This window comes from Pseudopipra pipra, chromosome 2, assembly GCF_036250125.1.
Source record: "Pseudopipra pipra isolate bDixPip1 chromosome 2, bDixPip1.hap1, whole genome shotgun sequence".
NCBI classification, from domain to species: Eukaryota; Metazoa; Chordata; class Aves; order Passeriformes; family Pipridae; genus Pseudopipra; species Pseudopipra pipra.
In genome coordinates, this window is record NC_087550.1 from 109,142,608 (window position 1) to 109,154,739 (window position 12,132).

The window sequence follows — 12,132 nt, forward strand, 5'->3', positions numbered from 1 at the left end:
ATTCAAATATACTGAAGTTTGTCAGTTTAAATGTTAAGAATAATTCTGCACACAAGCTCTGTATTTCATATAACACAATGTAGAATACATAACTCCTGTCAAAAGAACAAAAATCTACAATGATAGAGATGAATGGGCTTGATTTTGAAGAATTGATAATTTAAGGCAGCCAGACTCACATTTGACCTTTTAGACAGGCTTGTCAAAAGCTTATTTACAGAAGTACCAGTCTCAAAATATACGTAGACTTTGTTCATCCCAATTTTTTTCATCGCTTACATTTTCAGCACTGTTTTCCCAACAGGGTATGAAGGGTACCCTCACTCAATTTGCAGGCAACACCAAGTTGGGTGGGAGTGTTGATCTGCTGGAGGGTAGGAAGGCTCTGCAGAGAGATCTGGACAGCCTGAATAGGTGGGCCAGGGCCAATTGTATGAGGTTCAACAAGGCAAAGTGCCGAGTTCTGCACTTGGGTCACACCAACCCCAGGCAAGTCTCCAGGCTTGGGGCAGAAGCACTGGAAAGCTGCCCAGCTGAAAAGGGCCTGGAGGTGCTGTTGGACAGCTGGCTGAACAGGACCAAATGTGTGTCTGGGTGGCCAAGAGGGCCAATGGCATTCTGGCTTGTGTTAGAAATACTGTGGCCAGTAGGACCAAGGAAGTGACTGTCCCCTTGTACTTGGCACTGCTGAGGCCACAAATCAAATCCTGTGTTCTGTTTTGGGGCCTTCACTACCAGAAAGACATTGAGGTGCTGGAGCGTGTCCAGAGAAGGGCAACAGAGCTGCCCTGGAGCACAAGTCTATGACAAGCAGCTGAAGGAGCTGGAGGGGGGTTTAGCCTGGAGACAAAGAAGCTGAAGGGAGACCTTATTTCTCTCTACAACTACTTGAAGAGAGGTTGTAGCAAAGTGGGGGTCAGTCTCTTCTCCCAAGTGATAGAAAAAGAGGAAATGGCCTCAAGTTGTGCCAGGGGAGGTTCAGAGTAGATATTGGGAAAAAAATTGTTACTGAAAGGGTTATCAAGCACTGGAACAGTCTGCCAGGGAAGTGGTGGAGTCACCATCCCTGAAGGAATCTTGGCAGCATTAGGGTAAGTTGGACTCAACGTTCTTAAGTGTCTTTTCCAAACTAAATGATTCTCTGATTCTATATAATAAAAAGTTTCTTTTCTAGGTACTTCAGTGTTTTACAATGTTATTTTTTTTCTTGAATTCATTTAAGGCTGTATGCTTTATGTCCTATGGAGGTAGCACATAGCAAGTAAAAAATGACGCAGTGAGATAAGAGTTTTGCCTGGGATCAATATAAGGAACTGCTCTGATAAAACAAAATAGAAAGTAAACCCAGTACTCTTTTTGGTCAGGTGTTCAATGAGATGAATCATTAAAACAAAACTCAATGCTTTCATAAATAGAAAACAGAAGTGAAAGGCTAATTTTAAATGAGGATTTTGAAACGTCCCAGAAAATTAACTTGAAGATTCGTTTCTTCTAAATGAAGCCAGACAGACTGTCTTATTACAGAGAGTGCACACAAGAAAAAATACAGAGCTGGAAAGCCAGGCAAGCCTTCTGTAATTGCTAAACAGTAACTGCCATCTGAAACATGTCAACAGAAACATTTTCTGTTGGGCCTTAATTAATGTTAATACAGGGAATTCAAGGATTCAGATTTGAGAAGTGGATTCCAATACCAGGATCTTCATGAGTTTATGAGCACTCTTTAAGTAAAAAGTTAATATCTGTTACAGCTGTAGCACAATAGGGCCCAGTTCTGATTAGGTCTTCAGATTCTGCCAAATTGGTAGATTTTTAATATTATGGTAGGACGAAACAATTATAACAGTTTTAAACATCTTGTTTAAAAGGTGTATGAATCATCACTAGAACCCCTTTGATGTTAGTATAATGTAGCAAGGCTCATGCTTATGCACACAGGATTTCTGTTCTGGAGTATTTAAAGAAAGTCACTATTCAATAAAAAACCTGATGCAGCGTAGATTCGTAAACACAGTGTTGAATTGAAGCATAATTTTGCAATAATTTTTTATAAGTTAGACAGAATTAAGTATCCAGAAGCGAACTCAAATTGTATTGCCAAATACATGCAGATCTTTTTTTCCCAAAGTAATGAAAGGAAAGCACATTGCAGTACACAATATGACCTTGGCTCCCACACTTGTCTAAAGTTATAAAAATTCAACTACTGAAATGCTCATTATAAGGATTGCTTATACAAGTTTTATTAAACCACCACAGCTACTAAAAAATAATAATAATAATAAAAAAAAAACCAACCTCAAAAACCTAACCCCCTAAGCTGAATGCTGGCAAGGTTCCATTTGTGATAAAAATTACCAACGGTTGTAGTCTAATAATACAAGTCATATAAAGAATATTAAATTTAATGTTCCTTTTATCTTTTTTTTCTCAACTACAATAACCTTCTAAGAAATGCCATCACTTGCTATTTTCTTACATAAGAAAGATTAGGAGAAGAAAGAGAAAACCAATGGCTCTTGTTTTTCTATAACTAAACCAGAAACAGAAATATAATAATTAGATGCCAAATACAGCTTATATTTGATTTGTTCCTGTAATACTTTTTTAAGGCAATGTATGTACTATTTTGAAAAATAACTTTACAAAGGAAGCAGTTTATTATTTTATAACAGCTGTGCTTGCACGTTATTCAACCCTAACAATCAGCATAACATCTATTGCCAGCCATGCAGAAATACACAGTAAAAAGTAACCACTCGACAGAAAAAAAAAATCCTGGAAAAAGCAGGGCATCAAGATCAAGGTGTAAGCAAAATGCACAAGCTCTTTCACTCCAAGCACAAGCTTAATAAAGCAGGTTTTTAAAAAAATTACAATATTGACAGACCTGTGGAGGAACCTGCCTCCTTTTTTGGTCAGGGGATGTGACATAGACAGCTTGTGCATATGCATAACTTTTGAACCGCGGTTTAGGAGAAGGCGAAGGTCCCTGGGGTACACTGACTGTGATCTACAAATAAATTAGAGGCAGAATGGACACATGGGTAGGAGCATGGATTATAGAAGTATTGATTTTAAGAGGAACTGAAGAAAAACAGGCAGGAAGGTCATCACCACTGTTACTTTTCAAGGACAATGTTTGTATTCAGAAGGCAAAATTGGGATGGTATTAAGGAAAGCTCTCATTTAATCTGACATCCTTACCAAAAGCAACAAACTGTCAGAACTCAATACCAGCAGAATACCAATGTAAATTAAAGCTTCTTTATAATCTGCAAGCAAAGGCAGGTATCTTGAATAAACAGAGCCAATACTTATCTGCTCAGTACTCCAAAAGAGAGTGAGCATTCCAAAACTAACATACATCAGATTAAATTCAGGCAAGCACACCAGGCCTAAAATTCACTAAACACTTCAATAGAGATTATCTGATTATTTCAGTCAAAAACATAACCGACATTGGCAATCGCAAATTAATTCCAAGTATTACATGAGCTTTTTGAGAGGCCAGTTGTAAACTGAGATTATCTTAAAATACAAGCCTGTAGAAAAAATGCTAAAAAAATTAGAAATGTATCATGAATATGTAGAAATGTCAATTGCTATTCTCTAAAAAAGATACAAATATATCTACATGTTTATTTTTAAATGTAAAGCCTCCCCAGTTCCCTTGTTCTTCCTTTAGGTGCCCTACCGCAATTAAAACACTCAGTGCTGCACAAGAGATGTGCAAAGCACTTATTTGCTGAATAGTTACCTTCAAAACAGCCTGGTGCAAGATAAAAATCAGTATTAAAGTACATTTGACTTGCCTGGAGTAAAGAGACATTGCCCATTATGCCCATGGGTTTTTTGCCTTCCACTGGCCATGTAACATCAAACTCATGGGGTAGGTAGGTGGGAAAACAACCACTTTAGAGCAGCAAGATGAAAGCAGAAAAGTGAAACTCACTTCTTGTGAAAAATGCTGTTCATGTACTTCTATGTGCTCTTCTCTAGTGACCCTTGTGTGTCGTGGCAGCATCTCCACCTCCCTGATGGCTTCCATGGTGACTTTCTGGGGCAGAACTTGGAATAGTGAAGTCACATACATTAAGATGGACTTCTTATCTGGACAGGCAGTTGCAACATCTGGAAGGCAAAATAACATGTCATTTAGGTTTTCACATTACACAGAATAAACAGCCAATTAACTTCATTCAAAGATGATAGACTAATGAGTAATCTGTTGTCCACATGAACTCTCTAGAGACTAATTAGAACCTTACCATCAGTTCCAAAACTGCAGACCAAACTTGCATATCAATGAGAAGGAGCCAAAGTTTATAAAGTTAATGTCACCTCATTCAGCATGAACTTTCCATCTATATTTCTTGAGTTAAAATACACACGGTATACAATTTGACACTGTGATCCTCATTAAGCAGGACTAGACATAGGAAAAGGTATATTTGGTTGTGCTGAATAAATACTGCAGTTATAAAAAATAAGGACAACCTCATTTTCCAAGTCGTTCCTTGTACATTCTCTTCATATTATTTAACAATTGATAGTAAAAATGATGTAAGGAAAAAAAAATATTTACAGGTTTTTCTAGTGAATGGGTTCATAAAAACCAACTGCTGAAGCCAAACTACAATATAGCTACAAGCCTTTACATTCTACTTAGTCTTATACTCTTTGTGAAGTCTGTAGAACACCAAAGGATCATGGTAGTCACAAGGCATTAAACTACATAAGAGAATAACTGTATAAAAAATACTCTATGGACCTTAGCAGGAAGTACAAGAAACTTTGTGTGAACACAAAGACGATTTCAGGTTTTGCACATAGCCATGTTATACATCAGCAGTAAAAGTGGTTTCTCTGACTCAGCCTTTCAAGTCAATAACAATTTGTAAAAATGTGAAGGCATGTGGCAGCTCTTTGAAATAGTCACTTTGTTATTTGCCATTGACATTTACTTCCTACACTCAATCTCGTGAATCAAAATGTAAAAGCACTGTTGTACAAGAAATTTATCATTAATTCCATAAGTGTTTTAACATGACTGCTGGCAGAAAGCCAAGAACTATGAGTTTTTACTGTCCTAGATCAATCCTGGCTTAGCTAAGATTTGAGTTCATAAAAATAATAAAAAAAAAAGGAATCAATAATGCTACAAGGTGGTATCTCATTCTCTCATCTTACAATGCAGAATACACGAGGGAAGCATTAAAAACTCCATATATATTTGGAAATAAAGAAAAGAAATCCTATCAATAATTTTGATTTGGATTTCTGACCCATATCCATACCTTTGCTCGATAAGTTATGAAAGAGAGCTGAAGGTTTAGTTTTACTTAGCAATGGCTGGAAAAACGGCACATTCCCTACAAGATTCCCACTTCCATGCTGTGTTTTGCTATCACCACCTTTTTGTTTTCTTGTTAATATTAGAATATCATTTTGTTATACTCAGTGTCCACTAGTAATTGATGTTTACAAGAATACCCATGCCTATATACAGGGAATAGTGCACACTGAATGAACAGACATCAATGTCAGCTGTGGTTTTTCTGTTGTTTGTTCATTATTTTGCTTTCCAAAATGTTCTGGTATTCAAATGGGCAAAAATCATTTATCTACACAAATATCTCACAGAATAGAATAAAAGAAATATTTAGCAAAGAGTATACTTGCCAAAAATTGTTTACCCATCCCATTTGACAAATAAAAGGTACATGCGCAGTTGTCAAAATCCACTGGCAAACAGGAAAAGATTTATTTATTTAATCACAACAAAATCTAAACAACCATACTTGCAAAGCCTGGAATATCAGTCTGTCTCTCAAAAGTCTTTTTTCCAGGCTCTTCCTGGCAGAAAGATGCCTTTTTAAGAGATGAGTGAAAATGAGGATGATATAAAAAAAGTAAGTTCCATACTAAAAAAAATACTACAGGTCTAGCAAAACGAACAAAATCCAGCATTTTGCTACACAATGTTACATTACTTATACACAGCCACACACAGAGTGCAAGTTATAAGTGTTTATGGAAAGGTTTCTTCCAATTTTTAAATAAATGTCTGCTTATAATATAGCCATTCCTTTTTAATAATATTTTGCTGTCTCCAAGCTTTGACCAAATAACAGTTCTGTTTGTCAGAATTTGTGCTGATTCCACTTACTCTTTATATCAAACTAGTAGCAAAGAAACTTTGAAAGAGGAAAGCTTAAATGCCTTCTGCATTGCCAGAAAGATTATATTTCTGTACATAAATTGCTGATGTGGTTTCTTTACATTGACAGTCAAATTCACAAACATACTTTACTTTATAGAGTGCTAAGAAGCAAGATAAGACTTGAGCCCTAAAAATACAAGAAATTCTTTGTCCTCAACAGAAGGAGCTAGGATTTTTCACAGATTCACAAAGTGGAAAACACAGCAAACTAAGTTCTAAATCCTACACCTCACCTAATACTGCCGGCTTCTATGACAACAGGTTTTAAATGTTCCAAACGAGTTTTTAAAAAATAACAATAAATTTGAGATTCTCAAAGCTGATTTGAATTTTCAGAGATTATGGGGGTTTTTTTCCCTGATAAATGGAGGCTATTGTTATTTCTTCTATGAAAGTTGGGTTTTGGGCTTTTTTAAGACTTATTAGTGATACTAATGCAATATGAATATTTATTATGATTCCTGAAAAAAATCTTACTGCTATTTTCAAATGCATCTGTTTCGAGAGCAGAAGCTCTCAGATTGTTAAGACAGAATCTAGCGATATATAAATGATTACTTTCTGCAATGTAAACTCATCACAGGAGAGATTTCAATGTTTGCAAAGCAAGTGCTAGTGTGGCACCAACCTCAACTGCAGTAACTAAGGTGAAGGCAAAGTAGAAGCATTTAAAAATGAACAACCTCAACTCACATGTTATTTTTATTTATTTTATCCTTTAGCCTCAAGGACAAGGGTGAACTTTTCAAAACATGTTTGAATGCCTGTGGCAGTCTGTCTGACAAAGCTCACCAAAATACTTTGAAAGAGCTTCCATAAAACCCAAGTCATATATTTTGATTACGTTTTGACTTGGATGAACCTAAATCTGCAATTGAAACTGTATGAAAGTGCATGAGACTGCACTAGTAAAATGAAACTTCTTGCTTTTAAATAGCAAGAAAAACAAGTAAGATTTTATTCCCAAATGGATATATTAGAACCCTAGGTAAAAGTATCTTCAAAACACTAACCCTAAAGCTAGGGCAAGTGGGGTGGTGGTGGTGAAAGAAATAAAAGGGGGGAAAATTTTGAACTTGGTGATTTCTACTCCAAACATATATTTTAGGTCATTACTAAGAAATCTATTTACAGACATTAAGCTATGACAGAATTTTGAGGCCTGTCTTTGATTTGCTCTTACTGGTGACTTAATTTCCTGATTGTGGAAACATGAGACTAAACACAGTTTGTTCTTATTTAAACACCACGAAACAAGCAAGAGTATCAGGCAAAGACTACAAATTGTTTTTCTTAAATGTATACAAACTTGTCCCTCAGTTCCCACCCAGTCTCAAAATGATATTTTTCTACAAACTACGTTTACATTAACACTATACAAATGGTATGATAATAGTAGGAACAACAGAAGTTGCAATGGTTTACTCTACTGAAACTCACTGCTGCCAGTAAGACCAAAAAGAAAGAGAAACAGTGAGTCCCTGAAAGGTCAGCCAGTAACTGCAGCATCTACTCTGCAATTATTGACCTTTTCCACTTCTTTTTAAAACTTGTAATTATTTTCTGCCTTTTTGTTTTTTCCACTCCATCAGTAGATTGCATGTTAAATTTAAAATGAAAGAAACTTTTGGAAGTAATTTCAGAGGATACCACTGGACTTGCAGAAAAATAATTTATTAAATACTGCATAACTGTAAATATAGATATGGGGTGGAAATTTAAACTGAAAATTCTTTAACAAAGACAAAGCAAAGTCAAAATTTTTGGAAGGCCATTCAGTGGCCTACACAAACAAGCATGGTGATCATAATCTATTTTTTTGCAGAATAAAACTCACATTTTAAAAAATTAACTGCTAGCAAAAGGCAGAAATTACATAAAGATAATTAAGTGAGAGTGGAAACCTGGAGGACAGCCCAGTGGTGATCTACACAGGTAGTGGCATTGTTCTTTTTTCTTCTTTTCTGTAGAAATGAATACCCACACACCTAAACCAGTATGAAACACACAGAGGAAAATGTCATTGATTTTTCAACAGTTTTCCTTAAGAAAACAAATGTTTTAAACCTTATGGTTAAGAACTACTAAATAAATACCTTCAAAATGCTGACCACAGCCATCTTTTGTAGGCTGTGATGAATAAGGTCACAACATCAGCATGAAGAAAATATCTTCAGAAGATTACCTCATTTGTGTTTACCTTTCAGAATTACCAAGACAGGTCAGGATTTTTGGAATTTAAGTGCTACAGGATTCAAATGTATTTGGTATTAAGAAATCTAGTGGCAGAAAAAACCTTAAAATCTGAATGTTTGTTCTGATTTTGCTGCATGAGTGTGAAGGAGTCTTGGACTAATAGGCCAGTACTATCCTGGTTAAATGAACTTGACACTATCTCTGGTTTTCAAATCTGCAAAATCAGACTTAATACCTCTGCAGAACAGTAAAGATTTTCCTTATTCTTCCTCAGTTTCCTTACAATTAAACACTGATTCAATACCACAACAACCTTTGCACCTTAAGCTAGGTCTAACATAAGCATCTTAGCAGCAAAAACAAGAGATAGAAAAAAATGAAGTGAAAATGGCAGTGGAATAAAATGCTGGTTTTAAAAAGTGGTGGTGCAAATGTTTGCATTTTTATCATAATGTATTTTTGTCATTGAGCATGATTCTCATCAATTTGCTGAAATAACAAATAAAAGGCAACCTTTAATTTACTCAAAAAACTGATAGATATTACTGAAAGTTGCAGTTCAATTGTTCAAAACCCACAAACGCAGTGAGGGGTAAAGGATGGGGGGAAAGGGCCACAGGAAACAAAACTAAAATACACTCTACCACCTAGGTCCTACTGAAGAGCCTGCAAATAAAGACAGATCAAAAGAGTTACAGTCTCTGATATCTAGAGTCAAGAATAGTGTTCAAAAATGGTAACATTAGCAGGCACAAACCCAGTAATTTTGCTAAGAATATCTGAGATATCTGTAAACAGGCTAATATTTGAGAAAGTGAATGGGATGATATTTCAAAATACTGTGCATTTTCCACTTTACTTTTATAAGTATTTCACCTAGAAAAATTGCACAGGTAACTACAAAAAAAATTAGAGACTCAACTCCAGTAACTAAAGATTTTATAACTTCTTATGGAGACAAATTCATTACTTCTACTTCATCTTTCATAAAGATAAAATGATACAAGGTGAATTAAAAAGGGCAATAGAAAGCTAAATAGCCAATTCTGAATAGACAATACAGAGATCACTATGCATACTGAATGGGTGATTCAACACTTAGAGAAGGTAATATTTCTTCAAATGTACTCAGAAAAGCACTGGGAAACATGGCATTCTTCTGAAATTACTGAGAAGTACAGGCATTCTGTTTCTATGGTATATACCTTCCTTTTAGTGCCATCTGAAATGTGCTATTTCTGACACCGAGGCAAGTTAATGTGTTCCAAAACTGACACAACAGAACGGTGCATGCACACGCAGCTTGTACTCTTCCCCTCTAGAACCTCACGGACAACCATCAAATCTGAGAAAATCAAAACGTTGAAAAAAAACCCACCTAAACAAGAAGATGTTCAAAATAGACTTATTCGTATGTAAACCAAAATTAAACTGTTCTTGGTTTGTTTACATTTATTTAAAAAATAGCAGAAAGTTTAAGGGACGTAGCTTAATTTCTATGCAGAAAAAAAAATAATCTTAACTTTAAGTAAACTTCAGGTATAAAATTACTTGTAGATTTCATTAAAAACTACAACATTTATTGTACAATAGTACTTTCAAGGATAATTCCCATTTTTCACTAATTTAGGCCAGAGTATTCTTTGCTGATACAACAGATATCAATTTTTATATTCAATAGACCACACTTCCACAGGGTATGCAAGTTTGATTAATAACAACTAACAAAAATCCAGACAATCTTTCAATATTATTACAAGAGACTGGGGAACTTTATACCTATTAAGGGTCAGTTACATATGGAATATCTAACAAAAAGAATCCCTGCCAGGAATTAATCTGCACAAAGTGATTCGATGTGTCAGTTTTAAATTCAAAGAAGAGGTTTCTTGCTCAGTCCCCTGGCAATACATCTTGAATTTTCTCACTGCATGTGTTACTCCTGCATCTAAATGAAGAGACCAATTACCTAGTTAATATTGGCTTCTATATGTATGGCACAAAAACTGTATCAAAGTGAAAAATGAAGGCTTTAAGAACTGTAGGGTAACTGTAGCAGATAGGAAAAGGCTATCCTCACTAAAATTTATTTTTAAAAAATACACATACGTCTTAAAAAAGTTGAAACCCAGGTGTTTAGATTTTATATACAACCATGATTATTCCTACATTCAAATGCTAAGAAAATAGGTTAGACAAATTCTTGTAAATGCTGTAGGGGACAGATTTCTAACTTTTCAAGGATTATTTCACCAAGAACTCAGCAAACAGATTAATGTGCTGATCTTTTTCCTTAGGCTGATCATGAGGAAAACCAGTCTAAAATGTGTTATGCCAATACTTCTTGAAAATGCAAACTTTGACCAAAGGCTTGCTTACTGCATGTTTTCTATCTTCCAGCAAGTTATTTAAACATAGCTGTTATGTAACTTAAGAAGAAAAACCTTAAATGCAATTATCTGAGGAAGATAACTGGACAGTCAGAACTTCTTAAGCCCACACTCTAAGGCATTTAATACTTTTTCGGCTGGAAACCCCTGCCCATGTTTTGCATAAATGTAAGCTTCCATTCACTTTTCAACAATTATATACATGGCTAGTGTTGGAGAAGCAGAGAAATAACTCAAGGGCAAAGCAAGATGTCTAGTAAGTAACATATACTGTACAGACCAAGAAATCAGCATTTTAGTGACCCCTATTTAAACAGGCAGCAGAAGGTGTCTTGCCTTTTCTAGCAAATGCAAGCCTCAGCCTGATTAAACATAAGTATATGTAGACGCTGATGAGCAGGTGAGACTCTAAAGAGAAGAAAGTGCTACAGAAATTGGTGGAATCAGACTGGCTTTGAGGACATTATCTCTACAACACTTACTTCAAAAGTTCCCTGCAAGCTGGAATAGTTGTAAATATGCAACAACAGCAGCCAGATGTGACTGAGATGCCAGATGGTATATTATGTGTGTATCAAACATTAAAATAAATACAGCAAATTTCAAATGTGCAATTCATTATTTAATATATTAAAAGAAAGCCATAAATATTAAAACATCATAACAATTACAGTCTAGTGGCCAGCATAATAGCAGCATTGTAATGCTTTACTCTATGCCTGGAGAAAGGAAATACTTCTTAGTACTGTATCAGAAAGGCAAATTTTAAGGAAGGGCATACATGGGATACCTGAAATCATTTCCTCTATGGTCTTCTCTCGCAGAAACAAACGGATAGTATAATTTCACTACTCAGATATTAATTCCAGGAATGTTTTATGACAGTAGCAGCATAGGAGCACTGGGAAAGAATCCCAATATTTTCATGGATGGCTTTATTCAATAGCTCTAACAAACTTATGGGTTTAATGCTTTAAATACTAGTGCTACAGGGCCGACTTGTACACGGGGATGGAAAGCTAAGAAATGGTAATTTACTCTTTTCAAGCGTTTCTGGAACAGATATCAATTTTGGGATACACTGAATGTAACCACACTTCAGATTACATGGGAACACCAGTCCAAATAAAACACAGCTTCTTTTAAGGCTCTAGTGTTGTATGTCTGGCTATGTTCAGTGAATACAAAGCACACAAGATCAGAATCAGATCATTCTCACTGTGATACTTGCAAAATTATGCTTATCAAACTTTCTAGAATAGCTGCAACTATGTCAAATATATATTATATTTACAACAGTATATACTTCATACTTCTGAG

The 12,132-nt window shown here is 35.4% G+C and overlaps 1 protein-coding gene across 14 annotated transcripts in view; it reads right to left on the reverse strand.

Moving 5' to 3' along the window:
• The window catches only part of DMD (dystrophin), a 1,059,271-nt gene that overhangs the window by 737,444 nt on the left and 309,695 nt on the right, over positions 1-12,132 (reverse strand). For 13 of the 14 annotated variants that reach the window (XM_064646820.1, XM_064646822.1, XM_064646818.1 and 10 more), the window contains exons 8-9: positions 3,956-4,134; positions 2,891-3,013 (exon numbers count right to left, since the gene is read on the reverse strand). In XM_064646820.1, the coding sequence (XP_064502890.1) occupies positions 2,891-3,013; positions 3,956-4,134 (302 nt within the window). The remainder of the gene's footprint in view (positions 1-2,890; positions 3,014-3,955; positions 4,135-12,132) is intronic. The other variant, XM_064646823.1, reaches the window with a different exon arrangement.